This window comes from Zonotrichia leucophrys, chromosome 1A (assembly GCF_028769735.1).
Source record: "Zonotrichia leucophrys gambelii isolate GWCS_2022_RI chromosome 1A, RI_Zleu_2.0, whole genome shotgun sequence".
NCBI lineage: Eukaryota > Metazoa > Chordata > Aves > Passeriformes > Passerellidae > Zonotrichia > Zonotrichia leucophrys.
The window spans coordinates 63,344,843-63,369,716 of record NC_088170.1 but is presented as its reverse complement, the minus strand read 5'-3'; the positions used below and the strand labels follow the sequence as shown (position 1 = coordinate 63,369,716).

At 36.9% G+C, this 24,874-nt stretch overlaps 1 protein-coding gene across 3 annotated transcripts in view; it reads left to right on the top strand.

The window, feature by feature from the left end:
* Window positions 1–24,874, top strand: part of SEMA3A (semaphorin 3A) — a 236,677-nt gene that overhangs the window by 197,771 nt on the left and 14,032 nt on the right. For all 3 annotated transcript variants that reach the window (XM_064702968.1, XM_064702969.1, XM_064702970.1), the window contains 8 exons: window positions 566–708; window positions 1,845–1,959; window positions 2,057–2,126; window positions 3,167–3,311; window positions 9,363–9,582; window positions 14,626–14,717; window positions 17,450–17,491; window positions 23,003–23,160. In XM_064702968.1, coding sequence (XP_064559038.1) covers window positions 566–708; window positions 1,845–1,959; window positions 2,057–2,126; window positions 3,167–3,311; window positions 9,363–9,582; window positions 14,626–14,717; window positions 17,450–17,491; window positions 23,003–23,160 — 985 coding nt within the window. The remainder of the gene's footprint in view (window positions 1–565; window positions 709–1,844; window positions 1,960–2,056; window positions 2,127–3,166; window positions 3,312–9,362; window positions 9,583–14,625; window positions 14,718–17,449; window positions 17,492–23,002; window positions 23,161–24,874) is intronic.

The following is a 24,874-nucleotide window of genomic DNA, read 5'->3' as shown; positions in this document are numbered from 1 at the left end:
TCTTTTGAAAAGAAGACAAAAATTTGGGAATTTGGGGTATCATGTGAAGGTAGTATCAACCAAAATGTCGTTTTCAACTTAACTTTCTTAACAGTAATGCACTAACAATTTTCTAGGTGAATATTTTTTTTTTAATTGCTTAAATGAGAATTTTACATTTGTCTCCATAATTCTTTCATTTTAATTGTTGCTTATACAGAAAGCCTAACCAAAGTCCAGACATCCAAAGAAGAAAAATGTCAGTAATAAATACATGGAATTATTAAACCATGCTGTAATGTTATACAAACATTTGTAAAGAGATTTCATGAACATTTAATTGCTCCAATAATAAAGTTAAGGTTTGTTCATTAAATACCTGTAGCAAACACCTCTCTCTATTAAGATAAGAGGAATGTAAATACCTGTCACACATTAGCAGGTGATGATGTTCCTAATATAGAAATATTTGCCATGGGATGCAATGACTGGGTCTTGGGAAGAAAAATTACAGTCTATTTATGTTAGGAAGATAAATTATCCAGTTCATGCAGTAGTAATGTGCACAATGGCATTGTTTTCTCAGATCCCAGATTTGTCAGTGCTCACCTGATACCAGAGAGCGACAATCCAGAAGATGACAAGATCTACTTCTTCTTCCGTGAAAATGCAATTGATGGAGAGCACACTGGAAAAGCCACTCACGCCAGAATAGGGCAGATCTGCAAGGTTAGATGATGAATTCTTGGTGTGATACTGAATGCACTTGCAAAAAATTTTAGAAATTGTGTTTTCTCACCTGTTAACTATTCAGTATTAACATTCAAATTGACTCTTGGATCATCCCAAGAAAAAACCAGTGTGGGGATGACATATAGAAATGAATACCATTCAATTCTTCTTTTGGGGGGAAACTTCACAAACTATGATGTTTGGTTTAAAGAGCTGTAGATATCTTCTGAGGCTTAGAAAGTGTCTGCAAAAGAAAGTCTTTTACAGGAAATGTGATACTTCCAGGTAGGCCAAAAACATTTGAGAATTTGCTTTTTAAGTGTTAATACATTTCCATTCCCACATAAAACAGAGGCAAAGGAAGATACAGCAAAATGATTGTTTAAGGTTAGCTGTAGAAATGGGCAGACATTCCAAAGACCCTTACTGACTGCAAGATGAATCATTTGTCCACACCGATAAACGTCCAGATGGTTTTCTGACAGACTTCCAAAAACATTTCTGCTAATGAAATTATATAAAAAAATGTTGTAGTTTTGGCAACTGTGATGTTTACAGTAAAATTTTCTGTTAATCCATAAGCAAAACTTCAGTTTACCTCCTTGAATTCAGAGGTTCCTACTTTTAAACCAATTACCCCACAAGCATGAAGTCCTCAGGGCCCTTTGTTTCTACATTTTGTGGCTGTACAGCTGATCCCACTGTTCTAGCATTTTTGTCTACTGTGTTCCATTGTAAGTTTCATTTCTACTTTGTTGCTACCCAGTTAAGCATAATAAACACTCTCAGCTTTTCCAGGACATGGCAGACCAGGAGCTTTGGAGCAAGATATTCTGCCAATTTCTTTTTTCCCAGTGTTGAATATGTATAAAGTTGTATAAAGTTATATAAAGAGATTTGAGGGTTTCTGTTTTAAAATTATGGATTAGTATGAAATATGACAAAATCAATGTAAAATAAAAATAATTCAAATTTTGTGTCTTTGCAACATAATGTTGCTTTTGTACGTAGAGGGTGAATTCTTCTCACTTGTTTTCTCTAAATATCATCTTATTTACTATATTTTATCTCTACTCTGTTGATACTTGAAGGAACGACTGTTGCTAAATATTAATGCAAAACTCTGTTATTAGAATGACTTTGGTGGACACAGGAGCCTTGTGAACAAATGGACAACTTTCCTCAAAGCACGTCTGATTTGTTCTGTGCCAGGACCCAATGGCATTGACACACACTTTGATGAACTACGTAAGTGGCAGAAATGGCTGGGAAATAGAATTGTCTTCAGGTATTACCTGCATGAATTTAACCTGATTTTCTTTTCTTTTTCTTGTTGTCATTACAGAGGATGTGTTCCTAATGAACTCAAAAGACCCTAAAAATCCAATAGTCTATGGAGTGTTTACAACTTCCAGGTACAGAGCATATCATTTTCTTGCGTGGAAACTTGGGTGGCTGCTTGTTTTAGAGAGGTCTCTTTGTTAAAAGTGTTTTTAAAAACCACAAAATTTTCTTAACCTTTGAACTGAGAAGTCAATGTCAGTAAGAAGTAATGAATTAGGTTTCTTTCTTATGAGCAGTGTACATCATCACCCTGAAGCCAGCAAACACAAAGACTATCAGTTTCTCAGGCTGTTCTTGCCATTGAATTGGCTTTTTATAGCAGGGATCAGCATTTGTAGCCCTTTCCACACAGATTTGGAAAATGAATGCAAGCATAAATAAACTTGTTTGGGGGCAGTGTAAAATAGGAAATTGTGGAGTGAGAAATTGTCTAGTCAAGGAGATTTTAATAAAAAATATTGCTGAAATCTGGAAAGTCTAGTGATCTTTCAAAAGTTCTGTTATTGAATCACATATAACTGTGACTTGAATGTTTTTGTTACATTGTGCTTTCACCAAGAACAAAATGCTTGCAACTTTGGCCTGAGGAGGGTTTGCAATACTGGTTGTATTGCCACATTTATCTGAAGGAAACAAGTTTTAGTTTCTAAACAAAAAGAATGTTTCTAGTAATACCAGGCATAGAAGAGGGAGATTTACAAGTCTTCTGTAAAAAATGTCAGGGTAAGAAACAGAAGTTTGTACTTGTGCTGCCCAAATGATGGAAGGGACTGTTAAAAAAATAGGAAAATGTAGAGTGTAGGAAAAAATTGAATAGTTCTCCAGGGAAAGCCTTACTGAAATTTACTCAAATTTGGGCTTTGGCCTTCTGGGGACAAGATGTTTTAAAGAATGAAATAGCAGCCATCTGCTAAGGAAAATGTCTGGGAGATCATATCATATCATAGTTTTGCTGAACTTTCACAGGAGGTGAGTGAGGATTGCTCTGAGAGCATGTCAGAGGTTTGATAATCATCACATGCAATAAATTAGAAAGCATCAAGCTGCTAGTCCCATAGCTCTAGCACTTGATTAAAGAAACTGATTTGATTCCTTTTCCCCTCATTTCCAGCAATATCTTCAAGGGATCAGCAGTGTGCATGTACAGCATGACTGATGTCAGGAGGGTGTTCCTGGGTCCCTACGCCCACCGAGATGGCCCCAACTACCAGTGGGTTCCCTACCAAGGGCGAGTGCCCTACCCACGGCCAGGAACTGTGAGTACCACAAGGAATCTGAACTGGGAGAACCGTGGAAAATATTTCACACATGACATGGTCCTTGAGCTGAGATCCAGGAAAGAAACTGACACAAATAACAAAATAGAGTGGCAGAAGGGAAAGCTAACAGTTCCTCCAGGTCCAGAATGTACTGATCTTTTTGTAACATATGAAACGGCAGTAACAATTCCATTTGGATTTTAATTTTGGCATTCATATTAACAACTTCAAAAGAAGTTTTGGTAATGGCTGGAGAATTTTATTGAAAGTCAAGTGTTTCATAAATTATATTGCATTATCCTTTCCTTGGAATTAGGGTTTTTCCCCAAATATTGGCTGACTGAGCCATTCTTCATAAAAATGAATGGAAAACAGAGGATTTGCCTGTTAGGAACTTTCAGTCCACATTAAATCTAGGACAGTAAAACAGATATTTCTGCAACAGATGATAGAGTGACTACAATAGTTTCTAACTTCCACTGGGAATTTTAAAAAATGTCTGCTTTTACCTGACTCTCTGTTTCTGGTTTATAAATGAGTCAAATATCAATTGATATAAGACGTCCATATTTCAACTGATATCATCACATTATAGAAATATTTAACTGCCTCTGAAATTTCCAGTAGTCTAAGAAGATGGTACTTTTATGAAACAAGCATTAATTGTATATATTGGGCTTGCTCCTTAGCTTGTGTAAATCAGCTTGGCCCATTTATGTTGAGAACTGTCATTGCAGAAGATTACATATATATGTACACATGGATACATAAAAATGTATATGTGTAAATAATATATATGTCTACAACATTCTTCTCAAAGTCTTCTTAAATATAAGGCACAAAAGAAAACAGGAATAACTTTTCTTCTTTAGTTCATCATATTTTCTACTTTTTTTCTGGTATGTTTGAAATTGTCCTTTCAAATCTGATCTTTCAACTGATATATATGCTCAGCTAATGAAAATTACTTCCTAAGTAAAAGAAAACAGTGGCTCCCTGACAGCTGGATTCCTCAACACTCCTCACTCCTTCACTGCAAGTAAAGGAATTTCTAATTTTTTCCAGACTTAAAATACAAGCTCTGCAGCATAAAAGAGGTTTCATTTATCATCTGATGGTGAAGCTTTTTTTCCAAATTATTACAGTTAATTCTGTTATGTCAGGGAGTTGGGTTTTTTTCTGAAGTTCTATTGTGTTACAACTCTAGAAAATGTGAATGAGTAGACATTTTTGGTATTTCTTGTATAGCTGTTCTCACCTTTTCAGTTTAACAGACTTAATGTTCATTATTCTGTTTCTTTGTACTACTCTTTGATTGCAGTTTCAATTAACCTTTCTGAACAAACCCAGATACTAGATATTATGTAGAACTATGGAGAAAGAAGAATGTTGCATGCTTTTATTACAGAAGTAGACTGAGATAAAGAAGTGACTGCTGCACACAGACTCTGTTGCATTCATTTCTATGCAGAGATGAGATGCAGCTCTGTTGAGATTCTAAATACACAACTCAAATATTTGCTCTTGAGACTGGCAGTTCTGTGTCCTGAGACGCAGTTCTGGCCTCAGTTCTGCCTGGGAGTTACTCCACAACTTCTGTGAGGGTCTTGATGTGAGTTGCATATGAGACAAGAATAACTTGATCAACTTCCCCAGAATAAGCAGAAAAACAAGGGCCAGAACACAGCCCTTAAGTGGCAAAGTGAGCTGAGACACCAGAGCCTTTGTCAAAGTAAGGAAATGTAGTTTGGTTACAAATACTTTGTTTCTGGCTACTCTATCAGAATGGAGTTTACTGTTTTATTGAGATTGACAAAGTGCAAAGATGTTCAGATTCCACCATAAGCTCTTTTTTTTTGCCTAAAATCAAATGTAATTTCAAATTTTAAGGTCTGTGGGATCTCAGCACCTCAGGACTGAGGTGCCGAGCCACCAAGACCACCCTTGGGGGGCTCGGGAGTCCTGGAATGTTGCCAGAAGTGTCTGGTGGCTGGACTTTGATCCTACACAGGAGACGACACCTGTATGAGGATAGGAGGATTTCACCGGGGTGAATGGTGAAGGGATTAGTTAATTAGAGGGTGAGACACAGGGTTTAAGATTTCTGTACAGGGGGGTTTAGAGAAGCAAGATGGAGGAATTGGGGCGTGTCCTGTCCTTCTTCTTCTTCTTCTTCTCCTCCATCTTCTATGGTGATGGTGGCACTTTGGGATTGGTCATTACTAAAAGTGCACCGGGCAATAAGAATAAAAGGTATTGGGGAAAAATGATAAATATTGTACACGTAGCTTTGGGTATAAAGATAGGTGACTGTCCGGAGGGCGAGACAGTATGCTCATGGCTGGCTGCTGAGCAGACCTCTGTCGGGCCGAAAGAAAATCTTTTAGATAAACATTTAATAAACATAGAGACCAAAAGAAGAACTGAAGCCTCTTCTCGTCCTTTGATACGCGGGCTGCCCCAAGGCCACTCCGGGCCTTTCCAGGCCCTCCAAACAGCCGAAAACTGGACAAAGGTCTGCTTAGCCCCACAGATGTAGTGCAGGAGGCCATGCCACTATAAATGTTGTTAGAGGGCAGCAGTTTGTCCTAGCACAATGCCAGGACTCTAATCCTGGGCTCTGCCACTTTAAAAAAAGAGGCATGCCCTCACAGTTGCTAAAATCATTCTGTTGTATTAATAGGATAAAACTGAATTGTAAAATGAGGTGCATTTCTGGCTAGAAAGAAGCTTTTTTGTTTATAAAGTGATAAAGTTGTGTGTGTTTTCAATGATTTGAAGATCTGTTGAGAATAGAGAAGAAAAAGATTTTTGAAGTTCCTCAGATGTCAGACCTTTGGACTCCTTTTCCAAGAAATGAAGAAAGGGATGGGAGGAAAAAACCTGGTGTTAGAATAATTAATTTCCAGATTGCACTGCAGTTAAACAGTGCTGAATTATCTCAGGAATTTAATAGGTGAGGTGCCAGTAAACTTCTTGAGCATCTGGTGATTTGCCCAGTATGAGTAAAAGAAAAGGAAAGTAAATGGTTTTTGAAAAACCAGAAAGCTTGGTAAACAATTCTGCATCAGCTTCACATGCAACAAAGAAATTGCCAGAATTTTTCCTGTATGATCTACAGGACTTGAGTTTCTTTTTCTTTTCTTTTCTTTTCTCTTCTTTTCTTTTCTTTTCTTTTCTTTTCTTTTCTTTTCTTTTCTTTTCTTTTCTTTTCTTTTCTTTTCTTTTCTTTTCTTTTCTTTTCTTTTCTTTTCTTTTCTTTTCTTTTCTTTTCTTTTCTTTTCTTTTCTTTTCTTTTCTTTTCTTTTCTTTTCTTTTCTTTTCTTTTCTTTTCTTTTCTTTTCTCTGAGAGAGGAGGTAGGACTGCTTTGTATACCTCATCTTAACTCAGGTAGCTCATGCTGAATTCCTATCTGACTTTCTGTGAATTCAGCTACAGAGCTCAGGTTTTCTCTGCTTCATGGTACCAAGAGTTATGACCAAAGACCTTTTTCTTCCTACCAAAATGTAGATAATGATTTGTTCTGTTGGATTCCTTACTAGGCCTAGTCCTGGTAATGCACTTGAAACTTCACATGTAAAGACACAGGGTTACAGTAATTTTTTTATTCTCAGAAAAGCAGGGGATCATAGGAGTAATAGGGGTCTCAGAATTGAGAGTCTTATTCAAACACACAGAGTTACGACTCTAATTCTAGTTTTATGAATTTTCTGTGCAAAGTATATCTTGGTCCATAGAATGATAGAATATCCTGAGCTGGAAGGGAACCACAAGGGTCACTGAGTCCAACTCCTGGCTCTGAACAGAGCAGCCCCAAGAGTTACACCCTGTGCCTGGGAGCATTGTCCAAATGCTTCCTGAGCTCTGGCACTCTTGGTGCTGTGACCATTTCCCTGGGGAGATTGTTTCATATTGCTGCAAGTAAAATCCTTTGTTAGAAAATGAGCCAGAAAGTAAATATTCAAACAGTTGAAACACAGCTGAAATTCATTTGCCTGAAATTGAAATGAATGTTCATTTAGTATTTTTTCAGTGTTTTCCCAGCTGCAATTAACAATACTTAGTTCTTGTGTAGTGATTTTTATGCATAGAGTACTTTACAGCTATTATCTAATAAATTGTTATCTAATTAATCCAAGTAATTAGCATTGAACTGTAGCTGGAATATTAATTGAGATGCAAAGCAAACTTAATTTTAAGTGTAGCATTTGAAACACTATTTTTGAGACAGAGAATGGTTTGGTTAATATTCATGAGAAGTCCATCTGATTTTCTCTTCGTAATATTTTTGTACAAAAGAGCAGTAACATATAATAATAAGAAAAAGGTTAAAAAAATCTAGAAAAACTAAAATAGATAGCTAATTTGGTTTCTGCTTTGTCTGCTCCACATGCCTTAATCAAATATTCTTCTTCTCTCCTCTCTTACCTTCTGTACAAACAGAATTTGCTTACTAACTAATACCGAATTTGCTTACTAACAAATATGGAATTTGCTTACTAACAAATATGCCCACAAGGGACAATTTACACTTTATATGTCCATGCTGGAAGTGTCCCTTTGCTGAGTACAGCAACTACTCTTTTTAGACATTGATTTTTAAATTTCATTTCTGTTGAATTATTAATAATTTGGATCAAGGTGATAGCAAAGACAATCGATTTTTTTTCTGTTGAGCGTTCTGCAAGGTCTGGATTCTTGCTTAATAAGATCTTGCCCGCTAGGTTTTTAATTTAATTGGAAGGTATTTTATACCTGGATATAAAGGGCAAATTATCTTGGGCATTTTACCACCAGTTGTTTATATTTGAAGGTCAAATACTGGAAAATAATTAATTTCAGCTGGGATTCAGTGTTTTATATTCAGTGTCTTCCAGAGTTATCTGAACAGATCTGTAGTTGGGGTCACCAAGATCTTTGACAAGTATTTTTGGCCTTTGGTCATTGTGGCTTGTTTCCTGCACCCATTGAACAGTGCTAATATACTGCTAATGCTTATGACAATGTTACAGGTAACTGTTCATTAAATACTTACCAGTTCCACAGTAGAGATGAGGGCAGATGGTGGTGATCAGCCACAGAGTGTCCTGATGGGGATATGTAATAGGTGAAAGTAGAGGAAGACTTTTGTGTCTACCAAGACCATGGTCTTACCTCTCCTTTCCTTTCCCGCCTCTGGTTTCTGCTTGGAGTGGGAGAACATAAGCTAAATATGAAAAGAAGAGCCCTGTGGTTCTCACAGATGAGAGGCAAAACTATCTGGCCCACCCCTGGGTGTATGCAGGGGAAAAGTGACTTTTTCCTGTCTTACATCATGGGACCAGATTCACCCCAATGGGACACACCAGCTGTGCAGGACAGTGAGGAGTTACTGCAGTTCCTTCATGAGATCCTCTCACCAAAGAGTTCACGTGGACAGTATGATGAGTAACACTCACAGAAGGTTTTCTTTAGAGTCAGAGGGGAGAAAAAAAAGATTTGTATCTTTTAAGACATGACTCACTAGATTTGGCTTAGTGTAACAGGATCCACATTATCAGGACTACATGGAGGACACAGAGTTGTTGAGACAAGTAGGGGTTTGAAAAGTCAGTAGAACAGGGCATTGTCCCAGGATTTAGGCATTTGGTTCCCCACCTAGCAATTTGGACTTCCAGTCAACTACTTTGAAACAAAGACGATGGCATAATTAATTAATTTTGTGTTGTATACGTAACCAAATTGAATTGCTTGCCTTGTATTAAATGATTTAGATATTTCAGGATTTCTTCCTTCTGACAATTAAAGACTAATACTAATCACAACTGGACTTAAAAGCCTTTTGCACTGAAAAGGAATAAGAACAGTTATGTATGAGGATCATTTGCATTCTATTAATCATATTGGTTTAAATACCAAATAAATTAAAAAATAGAAACTATGAATGACAGAATTAACTTTTGCTGTCTGTCACAAAACACTTAGATTCCCTGACATATTTAATTAGAGACTGCCGTACATGGGATGATAAATAATAAAATGTAAAACATTTCCTTTTTTTTCCCTAGTGTCCCAGCAAAACATTTGGAGGTTTTGATTCCACCAAGGACCTTCCTGATGAAGTTATCACATTTGCCAGAAGCCATCCTGCCATGTACAACCCAGTATTCCCCATCAACAACCGTCCCATCATGATCAAAACAGACGTGGATTACCAGTTCACACAGATCGTGGTGGATCGGGTGGATGCAGAAGATGGCCAGTATGATGTGATGTTCATTGGCACAGGTGAGAGGTCTTGAATCTACACTGCAATGCTCCTCCAGGATTGATGGAAACCTACAGCAGATAAAAATTCATATTCTGAAAGACAGAGCATTGACTGAAGAACAGTGTAAATGTGAAAATCTGGGGCAGGACCCAAAACTGTGCATGTGGGGAGGTCTTTGTTACAAACATCCAATGTTACAGGTTCAGGCCATAGCCTGCACAGCTTAATTCTTTGGGAGCTTTGCCATCTGGATTAAGATCAAACCACCCTCCTTCCAACTACTGCTATTAGGGATTTTTATTAGAAATGTCTTGCCTTATTAATTATAATTTAGTATTAAAATGAGAGGTTTGAGGTACCCATTTTGAAGTGCAGCATAAAAAGTATTAACGTGAATGAGGCAAATATCCAGGTATAGTAAAAGTCTTTTGTGCCTTTCAAGTATTTCAAGTATTGCCTTAAGATGCTCAGCCCTTCAGCCAAGAGGCTGCATCATTTTACTTAAGATGAAGATATCTGGCACAAATGGAGTGTTTTCAGAAGAGCTGGTATTCAAATAGAAAGATTATATCCTTTCCATAGCATTTGCAGAATCATACAGCTTGGGCATCTTAGAGAAGTGTAAATATGCACTCAGGAAAGACATTTTTTCTGGAAAGGTAATAATGAGAAAGAGTGTCCAAAAATTAGCTGATAGGCATTTTCCTAAATTCAGTGGTTTCAAAACTCTGTTGAGTAGCAATTGGATCTCGTGGATCTGTTTCTTCATCTGTGAAAGTTTTACATTAGTTGGCTGATGTTTCAGTTATGTTGAATAAAAGTATTTTAAACTTCTACTGAACATAATTACTAGTAATTAGACATTGGCATCATGAAGCCAAACCAAATCAAACCCCACCGCTTCTTTTCAGCGTTGGACCAAAAAAATACCTCTGTGTCTGTCTTATAGCAGTCCAACTTTTTACATACTTTAAATGCAATTCTGGTACTCTAAACCTGGGTTCAGATTTCCAAAGTAATAAATGTAAGATCTCTTTCATGTTGATGCCTGAAATGTATTATGAGTAAACTGAGAGCTGGTGAAGTTTTGTGTACCAAACACAGTGCAAGCATAACAATTCAGAACATTTTACTGCAGAAAACACAGCTCTGCAGGAAGAGTTAAAGCACTTGAAAGCTGTAAACTGAGTTATTAGATACCAGTGCTACAGTATGTTCTTGCATAAAACATTGATAAGTATTTTCATATGATTTTACACTACATATATATTTTCCATCACACATTAGAGACTTCAATGTCATACGCAATTCACAGTGTTTGGTGCCTTTCAACAAGTCCTCTATGACCTGATTTGGCCCACAAAAAACAAATTAGTCACATATATGGTATGATGCTGAACAAACATAAGGAACTTATTTAAGTATATTTCTTGAGAAAAAGAGGTGGCATTTAACTCTCCAAATCTTGGCCTGTGGGCTAAGAAAGATGCATTGTGATGGTTTCTGCAAGTGAAAGCAAAAAATTCTTCCAGAGATTCATTGTACTTTCCTCAAGACTGCTGTTAGAAGAAATGAAGATGTGAGATGAAAAGACAGAAGTTCCTGTCTGTTTCAGGCAGTGCAGGAAGATTTGCTTAAAACTGAGCTACAGCTTCTAGGTAGTTATCATTGCATACACTGGCTATTTAGTTATTATGTCTAGAAGTTCTTAGGTAAATCAGTCAGGCAAGATTTCCCTCTAAAAAAACCTAAATGATAATTTTTACCTCTGAGTTTAGGGTTTTCCTAAACCACTAATATTCAGGTGTGAGGTAAAATGCTCAGGATTCCATCCAGTGCTGGTGATAGCCCTGCCCACAAACTACAAGAAAAGTGTTGCAATTGCCAAAACACATTTCAGCACTAAAGTCCTGTCTAAGTGCAGAGTATCTTTATTTTTTGAAATACTATTTTTGCCCGTAGAAACCATTCCTCTTCCAGCAGGAGGTCATACCCTCATGGGACAAGAGCAGGCATTGCAACACCCATGCCTGGAGCTGGAGCACAGAAGCTGCTTCACGTTCCTCTGAGCTCACTGTCCTTATTGTGGTTTTCAGAATCAAGAAAAGGTTTCTTCCACGTGGGGAGAAAGGCAAAGAGGCAGCGCTGAGCCCTGCCTGCCTTCTGCCAGAGAGCTGGCCTGAGCCAGCTGCTCAGAGTCAGAGTCACAAACAGATACACAATCAGCATGTATTAATTCTTCCCAAGCAAAGAACTAACTGGGAAGCAGATTAGGGACTCTAGTCACAGTCTATTTTCCCACTTGGTGATCTGAACCTACGACAAAGCCAGAATTATGCTCCCTGGGGTATGACTGGGTTTTTCTGTGCAGGTCTGTCCCATCAGATTAGATAATATTTCTCTGTATTTTCTCATTGCTGTTAGAGCAATCTACATTATTCCCATGTGCTGCTGAACTGCACTATGTTGAAGAAATACTTTTTTTTTCCCTTTTCATTGAATAACTGATGATAATTGAACACAACATAATTAATAGCCATCCAGTGTGGTCACATTTTCCGTTCCTGTGGGGGAAATCTTGAGCTGAGCAGTTTCTTTCCCACTCTGATTGTACCAGTGTGTTTCACAATGAAAATAAAATCCTATCAGTGTGCTTGAAAGTAATCAGAAAAACAGGATTTCATGCATATCCTGATGGTCTAATGTTTGGCATCCTTTGGCACAGTTAAAGTACCTCTGTCAGTAAAGCCAATTAATAACAGTAATCTTATCTTACTAAGCAGAGTCTATTGATCCTAAAGGAGACGCCTGATTCTGTTTGTGTGAAATTGTTTGAAATACTACTCTGTAAAACTTGATGTAGAAGTCAGATAAAGCTCCACTTTGGTACCTGTGGCCTGACCAGAGTCTCCACAGTGATTAACTCAGTGTAGCTTTGACCTCAGAGGCTTTCTTGAGATCAGGCAACTGTAATTGTTGCAGGAGCCACTTAAAAGTCTGACCTTTTGTTGAAACAACATTGTGGGAAACTTGTGTCTGCTCAATGCCCACTCAGTCTGTTTTATGAAAAATCTCCCTTTATTTCTAGGATAAGGCATTTAATGGTTTGTGACTGAGGGCAGTCCTAGGCCAGCACAGAATAGAGTCGTGACACTTTGCTACACTGCTATGTTTATTATGTCAGAGTTTCCTGTCCTTCACCCATAAAATGTATTTTCCTCAAAACCACAGTCATCATATTATCAGGATAATTAAGGAAATTAACTCATCAATTAAATCACAAATATAGCTACTGTTAGATTTTCTGTTATTCTGAATTACTCTGTAGTAGAAATGTGGATTTTTTCTTATTATTTTAAAGATTATATTGCATTTGTTCTGAAACATTCTCAATATTTCTTGTTCTAAATATAATCAATCAGTTGCAGTGATCATAATGAAAACCAATCCAAACTCACTTATCTAGTATATTTTAGTAGCTTAATTTGAACATGTAGATGCCTAAATAAAAAGAAAGATGTGCTTTGCTCTGTTGTTGCTTTAAGAAATAACTAATGCTTTGTGTTTTTTAAAAAATATATTAATTTGTGGCTAATGAAAGAAAACAGTGATGTACATATTCCAAGGGAAAAGAAATTGCATCTTTCTAAAATGCAAAAAATACGTATCTAGAAATCAACATCTGCTTAAAGGGAAGCAGATGGAAAAAATGAAAAATCTCAGTTCTACAGGATATTCCAAGTTTTCTAGAATACTTAAATACAAAACCATGTAAAGAAGTACCAGTATTTTCTTTTTGATTCAATATCTTTTAAGTCAGTTGCCCTATAAAAATATTTCTAATGCATGTGATTTCTTTGTCTCAGTTTTATGTGCATTTTCGATATAGGAGTTGTCATCTTTTTATTGAGAAATTTCAGCTAACACCCACAAACTATGTATATATATATATATATATATATATGCTTTTGTGTAATTGATGGTTAAATTCTTGTTTTAAGAATGTAAACCTTTATAGTTATTTGAGAATTTTATCCACTTAAAATGCCTTGTGTTTTCCTAAACCATTAAAGCAGTAAGATGTGCAACATGAAGAGTCCTTGGGGACATAGTTATTCTACCTGTGATACATTTACATGGCACTACACTTGGCTGGTTAAAAAGAAAAGTCGCATACAGATTGTTTCCATTTCAGAGAGTCTGCAGTGATGTGTGCCAACCCAGAAATGGTTCTTTGTGTTTTTGTTGTTTCCTGGAAATTGTGTTCGTAGAAACAAAGAAATAAATTACAGATGCAGAGCTGAATAACAGAAATGGTCTTTAGTCTCAACCATGTTCACAAAGCCAAGGGCTGTGGCTCTGGAATTTCCAGTGCTGGCGTTGTTCATTTCAAAGCTTGTTGCAAAACTCAAAAAATGCAATTTGATATAATACTAAAATGCTGGCGCACACCTATTTCTAAACTAAAGGCACAAATTGTATGCTTTTCACTCCTCAATGAAGAACCAGCATCTTACACACAGAGAAATAGAGATGCCTTAAGGGGCTTATACATCTTAGGTACTTTGTTTGACACAGGGAAGATCGCAGGTACTTAAGAGACCCAACAGCTTCATCTGTCTAAGAATGTTTGTCCAGATGGTTTTATAGCCATACTACAGCATCTTCACATGCATTTTAAGAAAGAAAAACATCATATTCAAAATGGACTATAAAACACACCTGGGTAAATTCAGAGCATTTCCTTCCCCAGTCATGAATCTGTCATTTTATACTGTCACCTAAATAGTATTTCAGTCCTGTCTATTCCTTAATAACTATAATAGTATGTATTTTCTTGGTTGCATTTTGATAATTCAAATACTTAAATGTTCTACTGAAATTCGTTGTTTTCTGAGGTTATTTTAAATAGCAGTTCTTTTGAATGAGTGCTGAGAGAAATGTAGCTTCATAGTCTTTATATGTGAAATAATTATATGCTACAAGAAATTCTGGCTGGTACAAAGCAGAAGTATTCATCTTAAGCACCTGAAAATACTTTTTTTTTTCCCCTTTTCAAGATATTGGAACAGTTCTTAAAGTGGTTTCAATTCCTAAGGAGACTTGGCACGAATTAGAGGAAGTCTTGCTGGAAGAAATGACAGTCTTTAGGGTAAGTGCCGCTAAATTTCAAGTGTCAGGTTGTAGATTTCTCTGTGGACAGCTGCAAACTCAACTTCTTGCAGTCTAGCCAAGGAATAGCCTGGCATACCCCTCTAATTAGCTTGTCATTTAGAGACCCCAACACCAGTCAAAATAAACCTTGAAACTTTCAGTGTGAGCTGGAGGTTAATGATAAAAGAAATGGCATTCTGGGCTCTTGTTCAGTGGTTTAAAAAGAAAATTAGTATTTCTGTATCTTAGAGCTGTTGCATGCTGGAGTTAAATATCTACCTGTGTGGGTCTGGGAACAATGCCTGTCTGTTTTCTCCCATAGTGATATGCAATATACAAATTTATAAATGCATCAATTCTCAAAACTATTCAGACTATCAGCATATTATAACTAGGAAGATACTTTAGGTAAAACAGTGATCTGTCCAGATTTCTTATGCTTAATAATCTGAGGAACAAAGTGTTTATATTTTCAAAGGTCACTTTGGGGTCTCATTTTCATGGTTCTACACAACGCACCATAAACACCCCCTAACTCTAATACTTTTTGGTGAAATCAATCTCCTCCATTTTTTCTGTTTGAGCCACCTAAAAAATACAGCATCCCATAGGCAGCCCTGCAAGGCAGGGCTGAGTAAACCTTTCAAACACTTCCCAGACAGAACCCAGGGATGTCTCGTGTTTTGTACACAACAAGGAATAATTTACATTCCCCGCGTTATTCTGTCAGTGCCGTTTTATGGCACCACTTCCCATCTCCAGGCAGCTGGGGGTTATCCCTGGCTGGGAGCACGGGGTTGGTGTGACAGTGTGAAGATGCTGCTGGCACTCTCCAGGAGCCTCTTGTGCTGACAAGGGACCGTGCCCTGGCCCAGCCACCACGTCCTCATCAAACTCTGTTGCCATCCCTTCACCTTTTTTTTTTGAGCAGAGACAATCTTGTCTCTGTCAGCCATCTAGCTGAACAGAGCTTCTTGTGGGCATTCCTGCTGTTACTGGTACCAATCTTGCTCAGAAACCTCTGTTCTGAGTGCAAGATACCTCTGAAAAATATGTGTCCCTGTTCTTGCAATCCATGGGGTTTTTTGAGGACAGAAATCTAGGATGCTTTTTTTTTTTTTCTTTCTTAACATAGAAACTATGAGAAGAAATTTAGACAATTTTTTTTTCCTTTTTATACATGCAAAATACATTACATGAACACAGGGTAATTTGGAAATTGTTTGTAATATATGAATCTCTTCCATGAAACAGGTAGAAGTGCCAAGCTAAAGGAGATCTATAAAGCTAAAGGAAAAAAATATAAAAGTGAAAGAAGGAAATAAATGGAATTAATTTTACTTCAGAAAGGTTTTGCAGAAGTAGAACGGTTAATGGCAAATTCAGTTTTGAAATTTTACTTTACATGTGTAGTTTTTCATTGCATGAAGATATTTGGGTGTTCTGATTTACTTGAAAGCTCAATTATCTCTTTAGACATGTATTTAAGCCTTAAAGAGGGCATTAATGTATTTCAGTGGAATTAGCAGAATTTGTGTGTATAAGATATGAATCTTTCAATAGGGAATTTCCAACAGATTTTACAAGTACCTCATTCAAATGTAAGTTTACTTTAGTTGTAAAGAGTATATGTGCATCATGAGCAATACATTTTGATGTTAAGCTGCAATGTGCTGAGTACAATGCTTTTCATTTAAAATTCCACAGAGCTGAAAGTCTTTCATATCTGTTACATTGATAACAAATGCCTCTTTAAACCCCATTTGTGCAATATTTCTCTGAACAGCTGAGCAAACAAACTAATGAGTTCAATTTTCATTCAAATGTTACATTTAATTGATGATTTCTAATACAAGCTCTATTAACCCCTCTGTAAGGGCGAGTCCATGCTCACCATCCACTGACCCATATCAAATTCTCTCAGGATAAGCAAGCTGAAAACTATACAAGTGTAAAAGCTTAATAAACTTTATTAATGTACACAAACAAAAGTATGATGATCAAAAGTATGATCAATAGCAGATTTCTAGATGGAATAAAGTTCATGCAAAATTGAGTTGCACACTGTCTAATTATGCCACTTTTAAAATTAAAATCCATCCAAGAACCTGGACCTAGAAATTGTAACAGTTGATTAAATTATGGATATTTCAGAATGCTAAGAACCTCTTGCTCATTTTGGTTGCATGTTCTGAAAATGCATGTAACTTCTTTATAAGTGAATAGTGCGGAACAGTTAAAAAGATTATACTTGGGATTAAAACTTGTTCTTATGAATAAAATTTCACAGGAATGGGGTTTTCACCTCAATATACTTAAAATGAGTTGCTTATTTCAGTGTTATTACCTTTAATAGATAGTATCTATGAATTTTCATACAGCCATTATTATTTTCATATTACTTGGGAAGTTCTTGAAATGCAGTTTTAGTATTAAGCGCTGATACAAAATTCAAGATGTGGAACTGGTGACAAAGTGATCACAATTAAATTCTCTTCATAATGGAAAATGAAATACCTACAATCAACATAGCAATCAAAGATGCACCCAGATACGTACATGCATTCTAATTCCTTTACAGCTAGAAATTATTCCACTGCAAATGACAACAAGGACTATTACTAGGGAGTTTCTAGTTTAATTTCAGGGGGTTTACCTTATGCAAATAGTGTTGTAACAGAATTTTTATGTTTATAGCTCATTTTAAATTTTAACTCTGTTTTTCCCTAGGAGCCCACGGTTATTTCAGCAATGAAGATTTCCACAAAGCAGGTAATATGTGCACAAATGTTAAATACCTTTCAAATATTTATTGGTCTCTGTCGTCTAGAGACAGTAACTTGGCAGTCAGCAGAGACATATTAATTGCAGCAGCAGCATCCCATCTCTTTACATAAACAGCAGTAGTTTCTCAGGAAAATGTGACGTGCAATGGGGAAAGGAAAAGTCTAGCTTGTGTTACTGACTGGTAAGGTGGAAACTAAATGCAAACTAACCAGCTGTCTGGTGGATCTCTAGGAAAAAAAAAAATTTAAAAGTCCACATTATAGAGTGCTTCCATGACAGAGAGACTGTTCAAAAAGAGTGGCCAAACTTGGTGCCTTTCTTTAATGGGACTAGTTGTAGTCACTGTAGAATAATCTGGTACAAAATGCAGATGGTGGAAGCAAAGGATGGAAATGAGACATCCTCCTGCCTTTCTGTCCTATATCCATTCCATTGTGTCAGTCAGCTTTAACAAAAGATCAACAGATCTGATGCAGTCTAAATTTCCAAGGCCTTCTGGTTCAGTGATGTGGTTAAGAGAAGGGTTTCACACTCCAAAATTTATATTTCCTACTTTCTGTTGAGTACACTAATGGCAAGCTGCTTATAGAAAAAATATGTACTGTAAAACGAGACCGTAACTAAAATGAACGGAACTTCTTGATGGACAGAGGTAAAGTTTTGTCTGACTTACAGTAAAGGTGTTTCCTGCATTTCTAAGCAAATTTGTGAAGCAGTTGATAAATTATGTGGTCGTGCAAAGAACACTGGTTTGCAGTCCAGGAATGAAGTGAGTATTAGGGGCCTATCTTCCAGTTTTGCCTGGAATTAGGTGGATGGATCCCAGCCACTGTCATTTCCTGTCTCAGGAGTCTGAGACATAAAATATAGTGTCAAATTTAACTTTTTTTTTTTTTTCCCTTTTCAGATATGTGCACTTTTGGAAGCTAATTTGGTAAATATAGGGAACTTCTTTTTGTTCATATCACTGTCAGGAAAGAGGAGATTTGGTATTGCTTTCAGGACTAGGTGCACTAAAAATTGTGCACGTTATAAGTGAAATTTAGTTAATTCTACCTCACTCTATACATTATTAAACAGAAGTCAAATTCATTCTGTAATGGACAGAGGCCAATATTATATTTGAAATGTTGCATATTTAACTCTGAATTCACTGTCTTTAGGAAAGTTGTCTGAAAGCATTCATGTATTTGACAGAAAATGTTTGGGGGGGACACTGTTCTAACAGTTTACCACCTCAATCAGCAAAATTGGCAGGACAAAGAGAAAGATACTATTGAATACTGGGATATTTAAAAACAGACCTGTCAAGTTGTATATATGTCCACGTCATACCAAAATGCTCTGATTTGGATTATTTTTATAAGTACATTCCCTTAAAGCAGCCAGTCATATTTGAAAATGGACCATGCATTTTCATACAGCTTTTCCTCCAAGACATCTTTAGTTATTCAGGAGAGATTACAATTTTCCTTGAGTTTTCTGAAAACAAATTTACACTGCTAAAATTGTCTGAAGCTAAAAAAGAGCATAAACCACAAGTTATTCAGGCAGAGTAAAACTCATGAAAAATCAACCAGCCTCAGGCTAAAAATGACAGAATCATGATACACTATGACAAGCTTTTGGCAGTATGCATGAAATAAGTATATGGCAACATGTTTCCATTTTACATTTATGATTTAAAAATACTGTAGTTCTATAACTCAAACACTTTACTCATTGTGTTCTGATAAGCAGGGTGGTTTTCATGTAAACAGCACGATAATTCCATGCATTGTGGAAAGCCAGAGCATGAAATGTAAATAGTAAAACCAGCATGTTCTATTGAATGCCTTAAAAATAATCACTTCATTTTGTTTTTTCACTAACAAATCTTTCATCCAATTATAAAAACATGGTACAGGGAGTTTCTCCTTATTTCTAAATGTTTTACTAGTCTGGTTGTTCAAAGCTACCTCTTTTGCCATCATGCCAATATGTTATGTTACAAATTACTCTTCCTAAATACAAAGATCTACAAATTCTTCAGGACCAGAACTTAGCTTAGGTTTTAAATTATATTAAGCACTAAAGCTCCTGTCTCTCTCTGAGTCTGCATTTAGCCCTTGAGCAAGAGTGGCTTATGAGTAAATTTAGCTTTTATGTGCAAGACTAAGCCTTAATACATTCTTTTTCCACTCTGCTGTCTTTAACTCGCAGGAATTGTGTCTATATTTTCTCACTGAAGCTACACATTCCTCCTGATTGTGTTCAGAGCCCTAGGCTTGTGTAACCTTATCACTTAAACAGTTTATGCTTTGTTAGCAATAGACACAAACCTTCAGAGCATCCTTGAGCCACTGCAACACCCTGCAGCTGCCTCAGCTCACAGCTCCCTGGGACACATGGTACCCTCGGCTTAGAGCCTGCCAGGTGAAGCTCCATAATTTTTCCCTTATAAACAGGGAAGCAGGCCAAAACATTCAGCCTGGGCTTCAATCAAAGGTGACTTTTTGCAGAACAACCTCTCGCATTTTTCTCAGGGTCAGCTTTGTGATGCTCCTTCAAAAAGCTGTTGGGTTTCTGGTGGCATGGGAAAAGGACAAGAAGATCCTGTTGCAGTTTAGCTGAACAAGTCCTTGTCTGGTGAATTGCTACAAAGAGCTTTGTTTCTCTTGTATAAGATTTTCAAGCAAAAGCAAGGCAGACACCTTCAGAAATATCTCAGTGACTACTTTTATAGTTTATTTCACCAAGTACTGAATTTTATTCAGAGATCAACATTTCTGTCCATATGACAGTGAGCCTATAGAAAGGACCAGCTCCAAATGGATATGTCACTTAAACAGTGTGCTGAACTATTCTGCATTATTTCTCAAGACATTAAATTAATCAAATAGTACTTGAATCTCATGCTCCCTAAAGTTCCTTTAAAGATTCTGCTGAAGTTCTTCCTCTTATGCATTATATTTTCCACATTCTGTTATCCCTTTTTCTGACTTTGTCTGGGGAAAGGCTGCTTATTTGGGCAGCACTGTGGGGCCAACAGAACCACTGGATTGCATAAAATATTAGTCTCCTCAGTTTTTCTTGAGTTCTGATACTTGTGCAAGAATTTTTAGAGGACAACTTTTTTTCTTTTTTGATTCTCTGGTTTGATCTGATAATCTCATTCGTTAAATTAACAAAGTCTTGGAAGAGATGGCTGAAAAGGCAGTTTGACTGTGGTATGGCAAAGTAAGGTCAGACCATTGATGCAAATAATTCTATTTCTATTTTCTGAATTTCATAATGCCTGGATTTTTTTTATATTGTTAGTGTCCAGAATAATGATCACCAGCTGGAGTCTAAAACCATGATCAGAAGAGCAGCAAACGAGGCAGCAGCCTTAAGGCTGTGCAGCACCTGAAACATATGCTGCAGCTCACTGGCTGAACTATGAACTTATCTACAAGGAATATAGTTTTTAAGTAACCCTGTTTTGGCCTCTTTTTTTTTTTTTTTTTCCTTGGGTTTCTGGTCATTCTTTAATTCTTAAGACATTTATTAGAAATCAGGGAGGGGATTTTTGCAAAATAAAATTGGTTACAGAGGTACATAGGAAACCATTACACCATTCTTTATTTTCCCATGTGCATTCTCCGGGTTGATTTTTATATTAGTTGCACCACACGTTCCTACATGCTTATACAGATATTAATGCCCCAATTACAAGGACTCAGATCAATACCATCTGGACATTTAAGATACTTAACTGAAGCTCTAATTTGACCTGTGCTGCCTCCATAATCAGTAAAGAGAAGAGGCTTCCCTTGAGAAGCAGTTAGGTCACCTAAGATTTGAATTGCTGCTCTTTTTACTGCAGGATGTAGCCCTAAGGTGGGTATTTGATTAAGTCCTTTCAGTTAGAGAGAAGCAGCTCATCAAGTCTGTTGTGTGTCCCCTCTTCTCAAGGCTACAACACTGACTGGAACAGGTTTGTACAGTTCAGGCTTTGTGCAAAGCCCTGTGTGGTCAGAGATTTTTGCCTGGAGAATGTGGGTTTACAACCCAGCTATGAAACTATAATAGATGGAAGCAGCTGCTTAGAAAGGGTTTAGTTTTCAATCTGCCAGTGAATTTTCCTTTGGGGGCTTTCCTTGTCATATTTTCCTTGAGAAAATACCGGTGTTTATATAAATGCACGGGATGTTTCTGTTACAATTAATATGGCTGTATAAACTGCCAAGCTGCTGTCTCTGAAAGAAGTTAACACAACACCTCTTATGAGTGGTTTTGGTGTTGTTATCTCCTGTTATCTGGTCCTCATTATGTCTAGTTGGTAGGTGACCACTGCCATCTTCCTTCCCTGAATTCCCTGAAAATGGTGCCTCTGCGACATTGCAATGCAGGAGATGAAGAATTTTGATAACATTTCTTGAAATCCTATTTTTTCACACCACCTTTATGTTTTCAAAGAAAGAAAAATGAAAAAAAATGTATTTTCTTCATGGGACTGCTTGGAGTAGGACCTTGAAGACAGCTATTCATTGGTCCACTGTGGGTGCTGAGTGTCAAGGTCTGATAGCAAAATGTCAGTGTTTCCAAAGCAGAAGGATTATACCCTTGAATCTTTGTGTATGTATTTATTTAGTGTTCCTCTAGTTTTGCATCCCAGTAATACTTGTTTTCTTTGTGAATAATTCCTAATCTGAAATATCTGTCTTTGGACTTTCACATGGGATCAGAAGTTCAGTTTACTCATATCCCTCTGGGGCCAGCTTCCCTAGTGGACCACATGAATTTGATATCAGAGAGGAAATTGAGAGAGACAAGATATTCTATTGTGATGCCATGCAAGGCTGTATTTCATTTTGCATGCATGTTTTTTTATTTACTTCTGCATTTGAACTGCATCTTCTACTCAACATTGGTTTTTATCCAAAACAAAACAAAACCTCCCCCTCATTAAAGATATGTTCCAGTTAAATCATGACTTATAGAAAAGAGTACAAAACACTGGAATTACCAGGCATGCAAAGAAGTGCATTTATAGCACCACTTCTAAACTGAAATATCATAGCATCAGTCTGAAATAATTTACTTCAGGTTTCCCCCTCACATGCATAAATTGAGGTAATGCTAGGAAATGTATTTTCTTTTTGGTGTTGGTTTTCTTTTTGTTCAAGTTCAAAAGCATGTTCTCTGTTGTGTTCTGTCACTGACTTTGGGTGTTTTCCCAGTGTGAGGATCTGAATACAAAAGGAAAAAACTGAAGAGTTCTTTAATTTTCTTTCTGTTTAGGGAGCCCACCAAGGGCTTCATGAAAAAATAAAGTTTTTTCTATTTGATTTTTTTCCCTGGGGACAATTCTGTTCTCATTCCTTTCGCATACATCAGGATCATGATCCTTTATTGTATTTGAAATGATCCTAACAGATTATTATAATAACATTTTTATGCTTTCCTAAAAATGAAAATTGTAATTTGTGACATTTTTTGAACTGGGTTTTTTTTTTTCAATTTTTCCAACAGCAACAGCTCTACATTGGCTCAGCCACTGGAGTTTCACAGCTTCCTTTGCACCGCTGTGATGTGTATGGAAAAGCTTGTGCTGAGTGTTGCCTTGCAAGGGACCCTTACTGTGCCTGGGATGGCTCCTCCTGCTCACGTTACTTCCCCACTGCCAAGAGGTAGGGACAGTTCTGCATGTCTGCATGGTTTGATATTTGTTTTAACTGATGGCCTCCATATGACCAGAGGGCTTTGGAGATTTTTTAGGGGATGGTTAACTGGAGCCCTTTCTCTTCCAAAGAAAACATCATTGTGGGAGCTATATGCAATATGAAGTCTTGGTTGATTTAAAGTGACCACTGCTACTTCTTGGGCTGGCTTAAAAAGCTCCTGTAAGAAAACATTCAGGCAAGAGTTGTCTCTGAAATTAGCTCTTAACTTCATATTCATTTTTAAACAGCAAAAAGAAAAAAATTCATTTTCCCTAAGATAATGAGGGAGCTCAAAATCAAAGAAAATCACTACTTGCCAAAGTAAATTATCCTGCATTTTCATGAATTCTGATTCAAGAGAAATACTTTTAAAACATTTGGACACTAGTAGAAACTTATTTTTTTTAGTGATATATAACATTATTGCTATTATTCAAAAGTATAACTTGTATGTGCTGATGTGTGCCCAGGTGCTGCCAGATCAGAACAACCACTGTTCCACAGTCCCTCTGCACTGATGCTAAAGGCTTTGCAGTGCAAAAATTTGTGGAAAGTGACTCCTCAAGTCAAAAATAACAGTTTTGTTTAAAATTTACAAGTCTAGTAGCCTGATCTGAAGATTTAGAGTACTAATTTCTTTGCTTCCCCTTATATTTGAAACTCTTTCTCTAAAAGTATATAAGCTAGTTACTGAAGAGCTCCTGGCTATTGAAGTAGAAATTAGGAATAACTGAACTGGTAAACATTTGCAAATAGAAGCAGACATTGGTGTAGTTTAAGATTCCCTTGATAAATTGAGTAAAATGATAAAAAAGTGCTCACATTAAATTGAGTATGCCAGACATCTTGCATGTATGAAGAAACAAAGGATACAAGGATTTATATACATAAGAGTTTATATACATGAAATTAATTGTAGCAAATACTTATTTGAGAGTGTCAGAATGCCAAATTCCAGGTTTTGATTGTTCTTGAGGGAGATGAAATGTGGTGAAGGGTGAGAAGTTGCTACAGATGTTTCAGATGGAGAGAATTAAAATTTTAAGGTTTGCATTACAGTGTATCCTAAACAAATACTGATGACAAAAGCTGCTCATGGAACATCAGCTTCTATTTTTGCACCAGGAAATGAAGTTAATCAGAGAAAAGCTTTTTGTGAAATTTTCTTCATTTTCTTCTTTAGAAAATGAAGAACCCATCCCAAGAGAAGAGCCAGTCAAGCCAGTAAAATTTTCTCAGCTACATGGGCTAAGTTCTTTATTTTTGCTGGTAGCATGGTGGTTTCTCTGGAGGAGGAGGGAAAGGAGAGGGAACAGTGAGGTTTTCGAGGAGAGTCTGAAAGACTGATTTGTTCTGAAAAGTTCTTTAGTATTAGAAATCAATATGGTTGAGTATTGCCCCTGAGCTCAAGGAGACAGTAAGATCTGGAGTCACTGGATCACTGTTTTCTGCTACTCTCTATCCCTGAACCTCATCTTTTCTCAGCATTCCTAGCACACATTCCTACCCCCAGCCAATCTCAAGATCCATAGAGCACATCATTCCTCTGCTTACACTGGTGGAAGAAATAGGGCTCTTTGTCTTTTCCTTCTCTCTCCAACTTACTGCTGCAGATGGAGCTCACCTTGCCATCAGGGGTAAAGTGACTGGGACCTCTTACAGGAATTAGGGGTGGGGGTTA